This window comes from Microtus pennsylvanicus, chromosome 4, assembly GCF_037038515.1.
Source record: "Microtus pennsylvanicus isolate mMicPen1 chromosome 4, mMicPen1.hap1, whole genome shotgun sequence".
NCBI classification, from domain to species: Eukaryota; Metazoa; Chordata; class Mammalia; order Rodentia; family Cricetidae; genus Microtus; species Microtus pennsylvanicus.
In genome coordinates this window covers 143,028,523-143,048,802 of record NC_134582.1, presented here as the reverse complement: position 1 = coordinate 143,048,802, position 20,280 = coordinate 143,028,523, and the positions used below count along the sequence as shown (strand labels likewise).

Genomic DNA, 20,280 nt, shown 5'->3' with positions numbered 1-20,280 from the left:
GCCACTTCTCTTGTGCTCTTTTCCCCATTCAAGTAACTTTAAGACTTTACAAATACTAAGTGACAAATCTGGGTTTTAGAACATTGAAATTGGCTTCAGTGTTCATACTATGGGTATTTCTAGAACTCTCAGTAATTGCTATACTCTGGGTATTTCTAGAACTCTCAGTAATTGCAATTAAAGTATCAGTATTCAAATAAAATTTTAAAATAAAATTACCCTAAATGTATCTGGTCTGTTTTTATCTGACACTAACCAGCATTTTCTTACAAATACTGATTCTTTTTTCAAATTAGTAGAGGGTCAGCTTTTTGTTTTCTACCTTTGTGATGCAGCCATTTAGACTGCTGAACCTGCTAAGCTACAGGTGCCTGAGCTCTCTGATAATGTGCTCTAAAAATCCAAATCAGCTTTGCATGAATGTGAGCATTCTAGAATATTTCTTCTTTTTGTACCTCACTAATCCTTGAATTTGTTCTCTGTTCAGCGGGTATAGTGGGAAATGACTTAGAAAACACATTCATATCCAAAGATGGAAATGTTGGTCTGACCTGCCTTTCCTGAAGTTGATTGGCAATTATGTCTTCCTCCTTTTCCCACTGAAGTAAAGTATGTGGTCTTTGTGTTGAGGCATTTCTGAAGAACTGTGTAATTACTTTTTGTTTGTACTTGGGGTTCAACTCTTATTAGAAACTGACTGAAGAAAATGAATGAACAAAAATGGAGAAGCAGTTAAAATTAACAACTAAAACCCAGTACCTGAAACAAGCTGCCCAGCATTTATTGATTTGATAGCTAATGAGGCTTACCTATTGAAGGCTGTGGTAGATATGATACAAGTAGACAGACCAGTGTGGTGATGGAGGTCATCTAGGTAGGTGTGGTTGTATTAAGATTAAAGTCTTTTTTTTTTTAATTTGAGAGAGAGAGAGAGGTGCGCATGTGGTTACCAGGCTTGTGCTGCAATCCTACTGAGCCATGTTATTAGCCCTGTATGTGATTTTTTTAAAAATGTAAACAGCTTTAGAAATTGGCAGATGTCAGGTGAGCACAACAGCACACAAATCGTTCATGAGATACTTGTATTTTGTTTGAAGTTTTTGCCGCATAACACTTGCACAATTCAGAATTTGTTATTAATATGTTGATACTGACAAATGCAGATGTGGGAAGCCTTTTTGTCACCTGACTGACTACTGTGCTGCAGTTGTGATACAGCTCAGAATTCACTGGGCTAGCCAGGCTTGAAATTGTAGGGTAATTAATGAGATTTTCATTGGGGTGATTTATTTATCTTAAATGAAGTTTTACTAATGTATGGTCAGATAGTACAATTCACATACTAAGAGAATAAAAACAGTTAAGTGGTTCAGTCAATACAAATAATCATATTTAAATAAGAAGTATATGAGTCTGTATAATGTATTTTGCAGAAACTTCATAAATAGCAAGGTTTGGCAGGATATGGAAGACACCTCTTAGGGTTACTGGACATGATTTGAAAGAATTCTAGTTTTGTTTCCTCCACTCAATCAGCAAGTAGAACAAGCATGGGTAAAATGTGTCCCTATCTGCAGAGGAGTCCCTTCTACCTGAGATGAGATTCTGAGACTAGGGCCAGAAAAACAGAGACAGATGTGCTAAAAAGAGCTTCTCTGTGTCTCTGAGCCGGTGCTGTGCTGGAGCTGAGCTCTGTCAGAGCCATCCTCATTTCCCTGTGCTGTTTACAGTTGGGTTCGAGGAGTATGGAAAGGGTCTTTAAAGGTTAGAAACACTCTAGAGTCCCCAGAGGTCACTGGACGAAACAGCAGGCTCTCAAGCCGTACACGCATCCAGACCCATGCTCACCCACATGCTTTACATTTCTTCCTTTTAAATCATCATTCTCTTACATTTTTTTCAAAGAATAGTTAGTTGAGTAAATGAAATACATGCATTTCACCTGCAATTGAGAAATCTGCACACATACCCACAAATAATAGGCCCCCACAGATATCTGTAGTTACTGAAGCATTATTTTAAAAATTATTTTTTATCTCTGTGTGGGGTGGGGAGGAGAGGGGAGGGAGGGAGGCTGACTGTCAGTGTGGGCGCACATGGGGCAAAGGACTTTGAGAAGTTCTCCTTCAGCCCTGTCAGTCTGGTTGTCAGGCCTACACAACAAGGACTTTGAGAAGTTCTCCTTCAGCCCTGTCAGTTCTGGTTGTCAGGCCTACACAACAAGCAATCACTAGTCCATGAACCATTCTTTTGTTTAAAATAGATCCGTTTTAGGACATGCATTTCTGTCGTGAGTGACTGTCCTGTGAACTAAGGTGTTTAGCAGATGACTGGCACCTCCACCTCTCGCTGTTTAGGACTTGACATTGTCAGATGTCCCGCGTTGGACGAAGGTCACTTCTGTCCTGGTATTCTAGAGAAAGGGGAAGGTACGCTAGTAAGACCACATGTAGGAGCTGACTTGGCAGGGGCCACAGGACTTGGGCAAGTAGTCCTCAGGAGGAAGGCCAGGAGTTTCTGAGCAGAGAGGCTGGGCAAGGTGGCCAAGAGCCAGCTGTGAGTACTTTCTGTTAGCCCTCAGACATACCTACTTATCATAAGATATGTAAACCATTCTTCTTAAAAATAAATATTTCTGTAATTACAAAATACTCCAGGAGTTCTATATTTGGGAGTTTGCTATGCTAGTATGGCATTTGCTTGTAAGAATTATATTCTTGATTCTGCCTGGTTCCATTGTGCTCTTTCTTGTGTGTGCCATTACACTGTTGTGTGTTGTTATGAAATAATTTTCTTTCCCTGCCCTCTCACAGGGTTCAGTCTATAAGTTCTTGCTTTCTTCTTGGAAAAGACCTGTCCATCATCAGTGTATATGTTCTGATCTTGTTTCATGTATCACTCTGTTCTAGTTGCATGCCTTATACATGTTGGGGTTTTGTTGTTTATTTTGTTTTTGGTGCCCTAAATACATTGACAGGGAGGTAATTTGTTTTGAAAAATAATGAGGAAAAATTTGTTGCCAAACATATAGATTCCATTTTTCTATCATTTTCACATCACTCTTTATGTTTAACTAGTTGTTTATATGTGATCTTAGATCATCCTAAATCTATAAAGCATACTAGCAACTAATTAATAACTGATTTTGTTTGACTAACTATATTCAAGCTCTACAGCATTTGGGGTTGCTCAGTTCTGTGTAGAATGTTGCTGTGTCTGTTGTAGTTTTATGGCTGGTCACCACAAAAGTAGAAATGTTAAAAATAAAAGTAGCCTTATTTTTGTTTTCATAATCTCAGTAATAGATTCCATTTAACCCCTATTTCTTGTTATAACAAGTACATTATGCAAGTCCATATTACTTACTGAAAGGCAGAAGAAAAATGTAATAGCTGAAGTCTGGTCATTTTTAAGTGGAAAACTGCTAAGTGAAGTACTGCTGTGACAGCAGTGGGTTATCTGCCACGGTGGTGTGGGGTGTGACTCCAAAAGCCAGTGTAAACTGACATGGCAACATTTTAACAATTGAAGCTTCTTATATATATTTGTAAGCTTTATTACTTGTAGATGATAGTCCTTAAAGGTTTAGCATACTAAACCGTTGTGGTACCATAGGAATACTCCTTTTCTATTCTTACATAGTAGACTGAGTAGGAATTTTAAGTTATCAGAGCCATGCCAAAAGAATAAGTATGTACTTAGTGCGGTTTTCTTTTTGTTAATCTTTTTTTTTATTAATCCCTTTCTTGTGTAGTTAACAAAACATAATTAGTAGCTAAGTTGTTCCCTTAACTACCCATGCTACCTATTTTCCTGTTCATTTCACAGCTCTCACCATGTTGCTAGAGGCTTTTTAGCATCTGATTTTACAATTTCTAGCAAAGACTGAATAAATGGCTTGGCTTATGCTTTTGTGTTTTTGAAGGTCATTAGTTATTGGCAATGTAAGTAGTTGATAAAGAAGTGAGTCATGAAAGCACAGCAGGATCAGAGGCTGTTTCTTAGAAATGTAGTTGGCATCTGCTTATGAGTTACATGTTTGAGAGTCTGGCATTGCCTTTAGAACATAATCTTTTATATGGCTACCTATGGTCTAGCATAAATTTCAAGAAATAGAACTGTGAAGCTGCAGTATACCTGTGACTGCCTGTTTGCAAATAATAGCTTTACCCAATTTCCTTCTCTATGGGTTACCATGATCATAGATTGGAGCTGAGTGCCTATTAATTTGAAGGCTCACCAGATTTAGATATACTTACATTTTTAAAATCTGAAAAGAGAAGGATTTAAGATAATCTGTTCACCTTCAGTAATGTAGCAGGATACAAGATTAACTTGAAAAAAAAAAACAGTACCCTCTTTTACACAGATGGGCTCAGAAAGAAATCAGAGAAACATCACATTTCACAATAGCAACAAATAACATAAAATATCTCAGGTAACTTTAACCAAACAAGTGGAAGACCTGTATGACAAAAACTTAAAGTCTTTGAAGAAAGAAATTGAAGAAGACACTAGAAAATGAGGTTTCCCATGCTCTTGGGTAGGAAGAACTAACATAGTGAAAATGGCAATCTTACCTAAAGCAATCTACAGATTCAATGCAGTGCTCATCAAAATCCTAGCAAAATTCTTCACAGACCTCCAAAGAGTAATACTCAACTTTATATGGAAAAGCAAGAACCCAGGATAGCCAAAACAATCCTGTACAATAAAGGAACTTCAGGAGGCATCACCATCCCTGACTTCAAACTCTACTACAGAGAGAGCTACAGTGCTGAAAACAGACAGGAGGACCAGTAGAATCTAATCGAAGACCCAGACATCAATCCACATACTTACAAACCCCTGATTTTTGACAAAGAAGCAAAAAATATAAAATAGAAAAAAGAAAGCATATTTAACAAATGGTGCTGACATAACTTGATATCAACATGTAGAAGAATGAAAATAAATCCATATATGTCCCCATGCACAAAACTTAAGTCCACATGGATCAAAGGCCCCAACATAAAGCCAGCCACACTGAACCTCATAGAAGAGAAAGTGGGAAATACACTTGAAGTGGGAAGTACATTTGAAGGCATTGGCACAGGAGACCACTTCCTAAATATAACCCCAGTAGCACAGACACTGAGAGCAACAGTTAATAAATGAGACCTCCTGAAACTGAGAAACTTCTGTAAAGCAGAGGACATAGTCAACAAGACAAAATGGCAGGCTATGGAATGGGAAAAGATCTTCACCAACCCCACACTGGACAGAGGGCTGATCCGCAAAATATACAAAGAATTCAAGAAGTTGGTCTTCAAAAGAACAAGTAATCTAATAAAAAACTGGGGTACAGACCTAAACAGAGAACACTCAACAACAGATGAACCTCAAGTGACTGAAAGACAATTAAGGAAATGCTCAACATCCTTAGCCATCAGAGAAATGCAAATCAAAACAACTTTGCGATTCCATCTTATACCTGTAAGAATGGCCAAGATCAAAAACACTGATGACAGCTTATGCTGAAGAGGTTGTGGGGTAAAAGAAACACTCCTCCATTGCTGGTGGGAGTGCAAACTGGTACAGCCACTTTGGATATCATTATGGCGATTTCTCAGAAAATTAGGAAACAACCTACCTCAAGACCCAGCAATACCACTTTTGCGTATATACCCAAAGGATGCTCAATCATACCACAAGGACATGTGTTCAACTATGTTCATAGCAGCGTTGTTTGTCATATCCAGAGCCTAGAAACAACCTAAATGCCCCTCAACCAAAGAATGAATAAGAAAAATGTTGCATATTTACACAATGGAGTACTGCACAGCAGAAAAAATAATGACATCTTAAAATTTGTGGGTAAATCTAGAAAAAATCATATTGAGTGGGGTAACCCAGACCCAGAAAGACAAATATATGTATTCACTCATAAGTAGTTTTTAGACATAAAGAAAACCCAGCCTATAGTCCCAGAGAACCTAGATAGCAAAGAGGACTCTAAGACATACGTGGATCTAATCTACATGGGAAGCAGAAAAAGACAAGATCTCCTGAGTAATTTGGGAGCATGGGATCATGGGAGAGGGTAAAAGGGGAGAGAGGAGGGAGGGAAGTGGAGAAAAATATAACTCAATAAGACGTAAAAAAAAAAGATAATCTGGATTATATACATTAGTCTTTTTGAATATACATGTATTACTCATAGTCATTTTTCTTTTTTTCTAAAATAAAGTTTGGGAGTAATCAGTCCAAACCAGAATTCACAGTGGATCTCAAGGGGGCAACGATAGAGATGGCATCGAAGGACAAGTCCAGCAAGAAGAATGTATTTGAGGTAATACATTGTTTACTAACTCATTCTTGGCTTTAGTATGTATATGTTTTGTTTTAGTCTTTCGTTGTGACAAATTGGGGCAAAGTTTGTGACTGAGTCATCATCTGTACTGTAATATTTTAAGGGCTGAGGGGGATCAGCTTCATTTGCATGTTATAGAAAGTAAGGGTTACAGACCTTGTTTCCCAAATTTTGTCTTTACTAGCAGTAACAAAAGGATGTGATTTTTAATATTAGAAAATAATTTTAGGGAGGTATTTCTTGGAGAGGCTGTGTGTGTGTGATCTCATGTCTTAGTATTGCTGTGGCCCTAGAACTATTCTACAGAAATGAAGTCTCTTCCCTGTTGCTCTAACCCACTGCACTTCATGGTCTTGAACAGTTGTTTGTCACCATGTAGCAGACAACTGTAAAGCTCAGCAGCTTTGCAAAAGAACCCCTCATGCTTGCTGCAGTTAGTCCGGCATGAGCCTGGGCTGTTCTGCTCTCACCTGGGAGCACTCATGAGGCTCAGATGTAGTGGGTAGTTTGAGCTGATCTCATTTCTCCACATGACTTGTATTGGCTATAGCTAATGGAGGGGCTTCCTTCTCCTCCCCAAGGCCTCTCTTTTTCAAGAAGGCTAACACAGACTCCTCCACATGCAGTCAGGATTCCAGCAGGGTGAGATGGCAAGGCTTCTTGAGGCCTAGACTTGGAAGTTGGCCTAGCTACAGTGTACTGTTGTAACACGACTCAGAAGTCTACCCTGGGTAGTAAGAGTTTGCGTGGGACAGGGAGCAGTGGAGCTCCACTGTAGACAGCTGGAGGAGTTTGTGAGATGTGCATGGAAGCTGTCTTGTGATTCCCTGTCCCTTATAGCCTCGTATCTGAGGCCTTTCATTGTAGACTAGGCGAACCTACATGATACTTTGTCATGCGTTAAGTCATGGGTACCAACCCACACCTATCTCTGCTTCTCAAATGCTGTTTATCTCCAAGACTCAAAGACAAATGCTACAACAGTGATGCTACTTTTAAAAAAGTAAAACCTTGAATTTTTAATTTGTTGTGCTTTGCTTTTAATATCACTTATAAATTTTTCTAGATTAGATTAATCTGTATATTATTAAATTAGCTCTTTTTTTTGCTTTTAAAAACTGTTTTAACTTTGATTTAGGAACCTCCTCCCCTATCTGTAGCAGCATACATTCAGTGCACGGAGGTGGAGGGGTGGGAGAGATGCATGAAAGGATATCATTACTTCTGAATCGGTTTGCAGTTCCAGTAGCTGGTTTCTGAATGAGAAAAGGATCCATGGTCAAATACATTTTGGAAATACAGTGTATTTTTCCCTATTTTAGATAGTTTCAGCCGGGCGATGGTGGCGCACACCTTTAATCCCAGCACTCAGGAGGCAGAGGCAGGCGGATCTCTGTGAGTTCGAGACCAGCCTGGTCTACAGAGCTAGTTCCAGGACAGGCTCCAAAGCCACAGAGAAACCCTGTCTCGAAAAACCAAAAAAAAAAAAAGAAAGAAAAGAAAAAGAAAAAAGAAAAATAGACAGTTTCAGTGTTCTCTAAATTGCCATGCTCCTGGGGACGCTTGAGGGAGAGCATCTTGTTAGTCTTCTTAAATCCAGCGCTTCCCAACTTACTATTTCATCATATTTTAAATTTAATTTTTGAGAAATAGCTTTATTAAATATTACTTGAGAAATTATGGGGGAAATTATCCTCAGAACATTGTTTGGGAATTGTTTTGGGAAGCTTGCCAAATGTTTCTCTAGGAAAACAAACTCATTACTAGCTAGGGAATGTAAGGGAGCTTTCACAGTTTACAACTCTTTCATTAAAGTGTAAAAAACTTAGGCCAGAGAGATTTAAGTTGGTTTGGGTTTCATATAAAATAATGGAGATCCATGCTTCAGTTCACGATTGAACAATTAGTAATATTTCTGGTCAGAAGGAATGTGAGGTTGATGAGCTAGCTCATCAGGTAAGGGCACTTGCTGCCAAGCCTGATAACTTGAGTTCAGTCCCTGGGACTGGTGTGGTGGGGGAACAGACTGACTAGTGTTCTCTCACCTCCAAACTCAGGCCATGGTACACATGGGAGCATATACACACAATAAATAAATGAATTAAATCAATAGATAGATGTATAAAAAGTTTTAAAGGGACCTCATATTGTCACTTTTGCCCTCTTACTCAGTCATCATCATCCGTTAAGTAGGAAATACTGAAAACCTAACAGTTAAGTCTTTTTTCTATATTTATATTCATAACCAGGCCATGAAAATTCTCAGGCTATGAAAAACTACTTAAGCTATATGAAATACCACAGACTTTTATTTCTTTACAAATGTTTCAGTTTTAATTGTAAATGTATTGCTTTGGTACTTGTATTTATTTTTAAATGACTTTACTACTTTGGGATTCTGAATTACTAGAGTTTTATTCAGAGTTTATTGCAAAAATCAAACTTATCCTCTATAAAATAATTAGCCTGGCATTCCCAGCTGCTTTGGTACCTCTATTGCTATCCGTGTGAACCCAGTGCACTGGAGAGTGTGCAGGCTTTGAAGTACATGTTTTTTTCATTTATTGTGTTGAAAGCACTGACATGTTCTTTCCTCACCTTTTTTCTATAAAGCTGAGAACTCGCCAAGGAACAGAGCTGCTAATTCAGTCTGATAATGATGCTGTTATTAATGATTGGTTTAAAGTTCTTAGTAGTACTATCAGTAACCAGGTATGTATTTGATTTAAGTAAAATTTTCATTGCAAAGTCAGGTATAGTAGCATGTGCTTTTAATCCTAGCATTTGGGAGACAAAGTCAAATGGATCTCTGAATTTGAGGCTAGTCTGATCTATATATAGAGAGTTCCAGGATAGCCAGAGCTACATTGTGAGACTCTTTCTCAATTTCCTTTAATTGCAAGGCTATTTTTCTAGTTTTCTAATTATGCAAATTTTAGTTTACAGATGTAAAGACTGCATGTGTGTATGCATGTGCTGACCCAGGTGGGAAAGGCAAAGGTCACTTTAGGAGTCCGTGTCTAGTGGCCAGTGGAAGCTTAGTGTATAGTCCTTACTCAGCATCAGAATGTGCTGGAAGGGATACTGTTTGATGGAAAGAGGCCAGAGGTCAAGTTTTGAAGTGTATGATGCAGTAGTCTCAGTGTGTTTCTAGTGACACCTTGTTTACATTTCTGCTCCTTCTTTTCTGAAGTACACCACTTGGGCTGCCAAGAACTGTGTGTTCCCTGCATTCTTAACCTCTTACTTGACATTGAGGGTCATCTAGCTTCGAAGAATGAAAGATAACACTTACTAAGGGAGATGTGAGCTTTTCTAGCAAATAATTATGAATTATATATAATGTAATATTGTATAATGTATAATATTTTTACTTGTATCCCTTTCTGTTTATCTCTGATACCATGACTGACTTTTATTTTAATACTTAAATAAGAATAACCTTCTAAATAATTTTCCTAATTTAACATATTGATCTTTTTTTGTCTGTTTCTGGGTTTGCTGTACTTATTTTTGGTAGTGTGGATTAGCGTAAGGCCTTGTGTATGCTGGGCAAGCATCTTCCTCTGAGCTCACTCCTACAGTCTAATTGTTTTTGGTAGCCAGTGGTTCATTCTTAGAAATCTCCTATTAAAATTAAAATCCAGCAACTTGAGTCCTGTCTCCCATCTATTTGGGTGGACACGTAGATTTTCAGCTGTAATCACAGTACCTGTATTCTTGTATTTAATAAGTACATGCGTGCTTGTGTACTAGGCAGCAAGCAGTACTATAACACACCTTTCTCTGCTGTACATGTAGTAATATGTAACATGCATTAGTGTTGAAGTGCAACACATACAAAACCAGTAAGAAGGGCTAGTCTAGGGAAGGCTAGCCCTAGCACTGCAGGGCTGTGCTGGGTGTATATTTGTTTTGTAGTTGAGGTCTCCAGAAGCAGGGGATGAGGCAAGGGAAGAAGGAAGAGCATATTATTTAATGTGAAACGTGTAAGTACCTACTGTTTCACAGTACCAGAAAATAGAGAAGAGCCAAATGCAGCTTGTTCCTGTAATCCCAGCACTTGGAGTAAGGCAGGGAGACTGCGGAGAGCAGACGCCCAGCTTTGGAGACGCTGATCTTGAGAAGAGACACCAAGTCTAAAAGACTACATGATTTCTAGATTGGAGAATTTTGATTCTCATTAAAATTCCAAGTAGTTTTTCTGGTTGTATTTGAGAACTTTATTCTAAAATTCCTTTAGAGATAAAAAGGGCTAAAAATCATAAAATTTTCTTGAAGAAGGAAGTAAAGACCTGCTGTATTGCATATTAGAACTTCAAACCCATGAAGCTTCATATTTAAGTGGGGGTAGACATACAGATCGGTGGAACAGAGTAAAGTGCCAGATACAGCATTGTGGGACAGTCAGGAAGAGTATACTTTTTAGCAGGCAGTATTCAAGAAGAAAAGAGAGCCCTTCCTCATGTCATAAAGAACCACATCCAGTGGAGTAGACCTCAGCGAGAAGGACCGAGCAAAGTCCTTCTTTGGGGATTGAGTCCACTTTGTCATGCTGTCCAAGTTACCTTGGTGAGGCTGCAGAAGAGTACTGGGTGCTTTTGAGCAACTAACATCTGTGAACATTAAGTGTTGTGTCCATAATGTAGTAACGTTCTCTTAAACTGTTGCTACAGCAACATGGATGTCATGTCCAGGAGTGTAAGTCTGACCCTTTAGTACAGAAAGTAGCTGCTTTGTCTTTTATCGGCTGACTTCTTAACTGCTGTTATGTCAAATGAAGCAGTTATTCCTAGCGTTCTGAGAGTTAACACGTGTAGTTCTCCTTTAGAAGTGAACGTTAATGTCATTAAAGGAAACATACCTTTAAAGACTGATCAAATACCTAAACCAAATATACTATATACTATTTCCTAAAATCATTGATAAAGTTCATTATGGCTCATTCTGAAGATTGTTCTTTTCAGCTGCAGCAATATTAGAAGTAACATGTTTGGAAACTCACCAACAGGCAGCAGAGGCGGATGAAACAGCTGAAGAGGAGGCACCAGATTCACCGGGGGTAGAAAAGCAGGATAAAGAAAAGGACCAAAAGGAGCTTAAAAAACTTCGCTGTAAGCTGTTCCCTTATTTGGTAGTGGTCTCTCCCAGGTTTTGAATACATGCCCATAAATATGCAGTCTCTCCAGAGACTAGAAGAGTGACAGGGCTAAGTACTATCTTGTCAGCTCATTATTTTAACCACAGTGCATATCCATATGAAACTGTAATAGTAAGGTGGGATATTTCAAGAGAAAATACAGTATCCTTCTCTGAGGTCTTAGGAAGCTGGGCTTTGTTAGGTTGAAAATATATTTGTTTGCATAGAATCTTAGGCATTTGGGGTCCAAAGTCAAGGAATAATTGTTCCACCACTACCTCAGAGGCACCAGGAGCCCACTGTCATGTGCTCAGATCTCCAGAGCACACAGACACACAGGAGCAGAGCTAAGCCAGCAATTTAAGGACGGATAGTTTTGAACGCAGAAGTATATTATTGATGTTGGCCATTAACTGTGACTCCACACCTTTTCCAGTTTATCTAAATCCACACGCTTAACTAAGGATTTTCTGGCCTTCTAATTAAACGATTAGAAAGTTAATTGTACTTTTGTTTTCCAACAATATAATGAAGATTTTACACAAACACACACCAACACCATCACTCAGCAATGTTAACACAGTTTTACAGTTTTTAAGGGGTTCTTTGTGGTTCAGGCTGTCCTTAAGCTCCCTGTTAAACCAAGACTGACCTTGAGCTCTTAATCCTCCTGCCTCTGAGTCTCCATAGTGGGAGTACAAGCATATGTCACCCAGCCATCCTTAAAGTTTCTATTCTCGATTGGTGTATTCTTTACTCTTAATGTTCTCCAAACATAATTATATTTTAACATGTTATTTAGAATTTCATGTTACTGTATCTCATAAATCAGGATTGAAGGTAATATAAAACAAGCTCTATGTGCTCTGTTCTTATGTCAGTACAGATCATAAAAGCATCAGATACAAATATGTGGACTTTTCAGACTCATAGCAGTTCACTAGAGTAGGAATTTTGGGTTATGTTGTGAATTTTGTGTGTGTGGTACAGGAAATGGTATTTACCTTCTGACACTGATGGAAAAGTAAAATCATTTCTTAAGAATTGACTTATCCCAAAGAAAGTAGAGATGTAGTCCGCTTCTAGTGATTAAAAATAATAATTTTGCTTAAAGTTAGAATAACTATTTCTGCTGTGATATTTATTTTATTTATTACTTAAGTTAGAATAACTATTTCTGCTGTGATATTTATTTTATTTATTACTTATTTATTTAACCATGGGGTGGTATGTTTTGGGTCATCTGTGAAAAAACTTTTACTAGAAAAGTTTCCTGAAGTACCTAATATCTGTTTGCCTAAAGCCATGAAAGGATCCAGCATGGATTCTTCAGAGCAGAAGAAAACTAAGAAAAACTTAAAGAAGTTTCTTACCCGACGCCCCACATTGCAAGCTGTTCGTGAGAAAGGTTATATCAAAGGTGTGTGTACAAGAAGTGGTATTTACATAATGAATGTGAGCTGAATCAAGTGCGGTGTAAGAAGCTCCAGCATTTTCATTGTTATTCGTCTCCAACTATGCAGATGAAAGGCATTTGATAATTAACACTGATCTTTTAAAAATGCATGTGTAAAGTGTAGCTGAAACGTGGAGCCAGGCGTAAAATCACAGACTACATTGTTTTGAAGCCCATATCAGAGAAGGACAGATGAGATGGATGTCGGTCATTGGTGTTCTTAGATATCACAACAAACTCTGGTTCTACGCTGTAAAGATCAAGTTAGCAATGTGACAGACAGACAACCACTAACAGTATGAGAGCAAACAACAGCTAATAGTTCCATTCCTGATTGTGTGCTTTTGGCTCTAATTTAAGGTAATTTTAAAGTTAACAAAAGACATTTATATTTCCCCCGATTGTATGTTTCTTAATTCATTTATGATCACCATAATGCACCATCAAGCACATGGTAGGACATGGCGGCACACAGGTAGACATGGTGCTAGGGAAGGAGCTGAGAGTTCTACATCTTGATCTATAGGCAGCAGAAGGAGAGACTGCTACACTGGATGTGACTTGAGTATATGAGACCTTAAAGCCTGCCTTGACAGTGACACACTTCCTCCAACAAGGCCACACCTCCTAATAGAGCTGTTCTTTATGGGACGAGCATTTAAACACATGAGTCTATGGGGACCATGCCTAGTCACACCACCATGCAATCTTAGGGGTTAGAGATAAGTACTAATGGATAAAACATGCAGGTTGGTTTGTTTAGAGCCTTCAAAAAAAAATGTCAGAGGAGGTCTCAGAAGCAACTGTTAATTTGTTCATTAAATTAACTTTTTCACTGAGAAATATTGAGTTGTTGCCTTGTGGGGTTATATTACTTTAGACATTTTATTATCCTGAATACTTAGCACATACATGCAGTGTCTAAACTGTTTGTTTAAAAGATTAATGGAACAGCTTTTAAAACATTTTGTGGAATCCCGTGTCAGCACAAGAAGAGTACATAGCTTGTTTTGATAGTTTTTAAATTATTTGGGTATTTTCTAAGTGCTGTGCATGAGGTAGGAGCCATGAGCACCTGTTGCTGTTGAGAACAAGGTTCCAGCCCTTGGGATGTACAGGCAAACCTGATGAATACTGTGAGCCTTTCCCAGAAATCCAGAAGAAAATGATTGGGATTGGTTATCTTAGGAAAGGATAGTCAGTTTCTGTAAGGAGGTGATTTTTGCCTGAGGCCAGGGGTGAAGAAAGGGAACCATATTTAGGGACAGTGGTCTCTGCAGTAGGAATAAAATACAAAGCCTTTTTGACAAGAGTGAGTTGTGTAGTCTTTGAGTTTATTTGGGAAGATTAATGTGAGGTTGGAGGAGGCACGTGTGTGCACGCTAAAGTACTTAGCTGTTTTCTGAACTGATGTTTAGCAAAGTGATTCATTTAAAAAATAAATCTCTTTCAGATCAGGTTTTTGGATCTAATCTTGCTAGTCTGTGTCAGAGAGAGAATGGGACGGTGCCAAAATTTGTGAAGCTATGCATTGAGCATGTGGAGGAACATGGTAAGAGAATGCTGCCAAGTTTCGTTTTTCACATTAAGCAAAACAGCTCCTTGTTTCAGACCAAAATCCCTAGGGCTGGACCAGTAAAATGGCTCAGCTGGTCAAGTGCTAGCCACCAGGCCTGAGGACCCGAGAGAGAGAGAAAGAACCATTTTCTACAGTGTCCTTTCACCTTCACACAAGTACTGCAGTGCCCATCTCACACAAGTAAATAAGTGTAATAAAACTCGTATAAGATTGTATGATTTCTGAGTGAGGCAACCAGAAGTTCCTTATGGTCCTGAAATGTATATAAAAAAAAATGAAGCGTTTTGTGTGCTAAAATATTACCTAGTTTTACCTGTTTCAACTTAAGGTCTTCAGGCTTCATTCAGTGTTTGATATGTCACTATGGTAGCAGTCCAAGTCATCTGGAGTTGCCAGTGCTTATATGAAAACGGGTAACTGAAGCTGGCGAGGACCGATGTGCGGGTGTGAGTGCTCTAAGGGTGGTGGTCAAGAGAGTGCTTGTGGTACCACAGAAAGGTCATTTCCTGAGGTACAACAGACTCGTTTCTTATGTCTTATGACTGACCGTGCATTGACTATCGTCCCAGCATCTGTGTGTATCAGAAGCATCCAACACAGGTAGCAACTTGTGTTACTTCTTTTGTAACGTCTGCCAGTTTCGGATCTTTTGCCCATTGACTCTGTCAGCATGACAGTCAAGACTTGACACTGTTTATTTGCTTTATTTGAGGCTACATAATTAATAGAACATTAGAAATGTGCTTTGTTTGGTGTGTACAGCTTTGTTATTTAATGGATATTTAATATTTTTAGGTTTAATTATGTGAATTTCAAATGATTCTGACCATACCAGAAAAAATATTATCACGTGGTATGTTCTCTATAGAACCACTAGGTACTAGCTTTTGATAAGCCCACCATAAGCAATTGATGTGTCAGACACTGTTAAGAGAGTGCCAGTTTCTTCAGTATATGCATTTACATTTTAAAGTTGTGTGAAAAAAAATGAATGGGTTGATTTTATCTTTGCTTTAAAAACTATCCATTAATATTTTAATATTAAATATTAATTATTAATATTAAATAATGTTAATAATAACATTAATATTAAATATCAGTTGTTCATATTTTGAGTTTTGTGAGTTTTTTATGAGCAAAGCTACAGTGTACCCGATAAACAGTAGAATTTCTTTTGTTTATTAAACAATATTCAGAATAAAATTGCCACCTCGTTCCCATGCCAAGAATCAAAATAACCATGTAGAAAAAGAGAGTATATGTCCAGTTGATTTTCAGCTAATGCTAAGAATAAGAATTCTGAAGCTGGGTACAATGTGTCTGTACCTGCAGCTGCTTGGGTAGATAAAGCAAAGGATCACTGCAGCCCAAGATTTTGAGGCAGTCTGGTCAGCATGGTAAAATCCCCAAATGGAGACGCTTATGCATCTTTAGAAGCAACAATGAGTTTCTTCCAAACATAAAGTATTATTTCCTTGTAGGTTTAGACGTTGATGGTATCTACAGAGTAAGTGGCAACCTTGCAGTGATTCAGAAGTTGAGATTTGCTGTCAATCACGGTAAGAGGGCACGCCCTCCTGTTTATTTCCAGCAGCACTGCCCATAGCTTGAAGAACTGGTTCAAAGCAATCTTAAAAATGTCTTATTCCTACTGTTTTTCAGATGAGAAATTGGATTTGAATGATAGTAAATGGGAAGACATTCATGTAGTCACTGGAGCACTCAAAATGTTTTTTCGAGAATTACCAGAACCTCTTTTTACATTTAGCCATTTTAATGATTTTGTTAATGCAATTAGTAAGTATGTTGTTGTTCTACTCAGTTCCTCCCCACCCCTGATACTGAAAATCATTTTTACAAATTAAGCTATTGGATGGTCTTTTTTAAACAAGTTTTTTCAATGGGTTGAAAAAACTCCAGAGATTTTAGGTGTGACCACCAGATGTCACTGTGTGTTACCAAACACCAGCTTCCAAACTCCATTGCCTTTCCTTCCATAAGAATTTGCTGCAAAGTGTCTGCTTATTACTTTTTTAGAACAAGATCCGAGGCAGCGTGTCACTGCCGTTAAGGACCTAATCAGACAGTTGCCAAAGCCAAATCAAGATACAATGCAGCTTCTGTTCAGACACCTCAAAAGGTAAGAAGCTCTTTGGGTAGGAAGTGTGGTTTAGGACCGTGGAAAGCACACGGGACAGGGTCGTCCAGGCCCAGTTTGTCCATAGATGTGTCACTTGCTGTCTTTGCTCAACTCGTAGCATTTATTTCTTTTAGTAGAATGCTTTAGTGTGAAGTCTTTGTTAAAGTTTGTATTTTATGCAAAGTGTTTGTTTAATACTCACTACACAGTAGGTGTTCTGACAAGACTGAACTTAGCAGGAAGATGAGATTGCTGGCTTAAGGGAGACATGTTACATTACTTTAAAACAACTCTCATGGCTCTCGATTACTACTACATAGCTACTTTAATAAATGAATTTGTTACATCTTTGAAACATGGAAGTAGTAAGGTAGGGCTGGCAAGATGGCTCAGCATATAAAGGCATGCGCCAGTGACTCCGAGGACCTGTGTTCAGTCCCCAGGACCCACCTGAAAGAGATAACTGATTATCACAAGTTGTCCTTTTAACTTCTAGATGTGCACTGTGGTGCACACACACACATAAAGTACCTATTAGACGATCTTTTAAAATAATATTAAATTGAAAGTTGTAACTTTATTCCCTGATGAAATATCCTCCCCGTGTAGACGACGGATCACTGTTACCTGTGTGGTAGCTTATTTAAGTCTGTATCCTAGTCTGAAAGTGAAGCCAAAATACCACATATTGAAAGTTTGCCACAGTATATATAGTGCTGATCTTTCAGCTGTTAATTAAGAAACCAGCTCCACGTAGCAGCCAGACCGAAGTGACGTGCTTAAATCCTGCCTGTATCACCCCAGCAAAGTCAGCGATCTCTTTCTAGATGCAAACTGTTAGGTTTGTAATACAATTTGACATTTTCCTCTGTCTCTTAAACCTTTGTTTTCTCTCTCTAGGGTTATAGAAAATGGAGAAAAAAACCGAATGACCTATCAGAGTATAGCAATCGTTTTTGGTCCCACTCTGCTGAAGCCAGAAAGAGAGACCGGTAATATAGCAGTTCATACTGTGTACCAAAACCAGATTGTAGAATTGATTCTTCTGGAATTAAGCACTGTCTTTGGACGCTGACTCCCATGAAAAATAGCCTGTGGAAAAGAAGCTGGATTCAGAAATTTCAAATCTTAAAAATGGTGTGTTTCATTTTTGGACCAAGCAGTGACAGTGACTCTAATTTTGCACTCTTTTGAGGGTCAGAGAGGAAGAAGAAAGTGAAGATACTAGTGGGGCCCTCATTTGCTGCTTTGTTGCAAGCAGACAGCAAGCTATGACTGTGTGTAATTTTGGATTCATTTTATCCTAGATGCTTGCATTTCATGTTTGAATATCAGTAAAAGATCAAAACTCAGAATTCTAACCAGTCATATACACTGGATAACTTGGCAAGGAAAACTGTGTGGGGCCCTTGCTGTCACCAAACTGGATAATGGAGATTTCTTCTCATGCTCTGTGAGCTCTTTACTTGGTACAACGATAGTCATTGCCAGTTATTTTAAAAAACGTTCTTGGGCGTTTAAAACAAATGAAGTTGATCCATTTGAGACCTGTGTACTACTTTTTTCAGGGAATCTGCATGAGTGGCAGTCTTTAGTGCTGAAGCTCATGACCCAGATAGGATCCCTGGTGAAGGTTGCTGTCTAATTTTACTGTCTCACAGCATCTTTGCTGGATGCCTTGGTTGTTGGTTAGGACAGCACACTGACAGTACTTAAAACACTGTGATATACTGGAGTTCTATTAGTCTAAGTCAAATCAGGGTATTTGGTACGTGCTGTACTGAATTATAGCTAACAGTCCTGATTATGTTCAGTGCCATATGAGTTCTCGGTATGCCCCTCTGGAAGTAGACATTGTGTGATGTAAATATGAGCTGAGGACTTCATATAATTTAGGTTATATATATATATACCTGTGTTGTATAGGCTTAGAGCACATCTCACCCGGTGTTTCTAATCATGGCATTGATAACCGTTTCCATGGCTTCCTCCAGAAATAAGCCATTATTTGGGGAAATTAAACCATGCACTTTTAGTTTTTAATTACATTTACTGGCAGATTACTTCAGTGAGAATGGTACTGGGAAATACTGAGTAGACTTGCTAAACAGTGAACACACTACAAGAGGAGCTTTTTGACTATTTAATATGTACAGGAGCAGGAGTCATTAGGAGAGTCACAGTAGAATGCTAACCTCCACCTGAGTAGTGGAAACCTGTGTAAATCAGACGGATGTTGAATAGAAGATGACACTGCAAAATTGAATATTTCCTTTTTACATTACTAATGTAGATTGATTTATATAATAAAACAGGGTTTGGAAGGTTTTGTTACAGGGAGGCATGGTCTGTTGAAGATTTCTAAATGTATTTTTCTAGATTAACTGCTGTATATGAAATGTCTAATCTAATAAAGGAACTATAATAAGCTTAGAGGGTTTTTTTCCATTGGAGATAAGCATTTTGGTTCTTAATTTGTTGTTGATGTTTTGTTTTGTTTGTTTTTATTTACTGACATACTTTTATACCTCATTTTAGAAAATCAAATCCATATTTCCTGTGGCAGATTGACTTTTCTCACTCCTGTGTTTTCTGTTCTTTCTGTACCAACAGCTCCTTAACACCACACACTTCTTTTTTTCATCAGGGTTTGAAAGGAAATGATTTGTGACCATGATTCTTTTCCTAGGATTGCATTTGTAATTTCCAGATTGCCTTCCTTGGTAACAATTTGTGTGTGTGTGTGTGTGTGTGTGTGTGATCTGTGCAGAACCTTTCCCCTAAATCTTGTAGCTAAGATACTCTCTGTGCTGTGATCTTCTTAAATACATAACATACTAAGCTGCTTGCCAGTGGATGCAGATTGCTTTGGTGTTGGGGGAGGCTGCTCGTTCATTCCTGGCTTCTCAGACTTGAAATAATTACACAAAACTGTATCAATTAAACACTGTTTGGCCAATGACTAGCATATTCCTAGCAAGCTCTTGCATCTTAAATTAACCCATTCCTATTATTTTATATTTTACAATGAGGCTCATGGCCTATCAGTGGCAAGGTTCCAGCTAGCAGCTTGTGTCTTTCTCCTCTGGCGGGTTACATGGCTTCTCTCTGATTCCGCTTGCTCTCTGTATCTCTTTTAGCCTGGCTTTACTCTGTTAAGCCATTGGCCGAAAGCAAATTCTTTATTAACCAATGACAATAAAACATATTCACAGCATACATCTCCTCTCATATCACTTTAGATGGGGAGAAGTTCCAAATCAGCACATGTAGACCTGCAGATGCCGTTAATAATACAGTGTACTTTAGGGTTCTTGTGTCTTGACTGTGTACCAGGAAACCAATTAGACTCAAGTCTGTGATCTGTGGTATTCTTTCTCTTGGTGGTCATGGACATGTCAAAGGGTTAAACTTGTCCTGTGTTTCTTGTTGCAAAGTCTTTGGTGTTGTACTGTTCTACCACTAATATTGTATTGTAATGGTGTATGTACAATGAGGTCAGTGTCTTGTTTTTTCATCCTTTGTGAATTAAAAGTTATCAATTGTTTTTGTAATAACAAAACCAGTAATATTTTCCTGTCTTGACAACTTGATTTTTTAGCAGAAAATATAT

General features: G+C 38.3%; 1 protein-coding gene across 9 annotated transcripts in view; it reads left to right on the top strand.

The window, feature by feature from the left end:
* The window catches only part of Arhgap12 (Rho GTPase activating protein 12), a 97,339-nt gene extending 78,244 nt beyond the window's left edge, over positions 1–19,095 (top strand). For 7 of the 9 annotated variants that reach the window (XM_075970756.1, XM_075970751.1, XM_075970749.1 and 4 more), the window contains 9 exons: positions 6,230–6,331; positions 8,966–9,064; positions 11,364–11,466; positions 12,796–12,912; positions 14,402–14,500; positions 16,009–16,086; positions 16,190–16,324; positions 16,565–16,667; positions 17,568–19,095. In XM_075970756.1, the coding sequence (XP_075826871.1) occupies positions 6,230–6,331; positions 8,966–9,064; positions 11,364–11,466; positions 12,796–12,912; positions 14,402–14,500; positions 16,009–16,086; positions 16,190–16,324; positions 16,565–16,667; positions 17,568–17,742 (1,011 nt within the window). In that variant the 3' untranslated portion in view covers positions 17,743–19,095. Of the gene's footprint in view, positions 1–6,229; positions 6,332–8,965; positions 9,069–11,363; positions 11,467–12,795; positions 12,913–14,401; positions 14,501–16,008; positions 16,087–16,189; positions 16,325–16,564; positions 16,668–17,567 lie in introns of all 9 variants that reach the window. The other 2 variants (XM_075970752.1, XM_075970750.1) reach the window with 1 other exon arrangement.
* Positions 19,096–20,280: the final 1,185 nt, after the last annotated feature.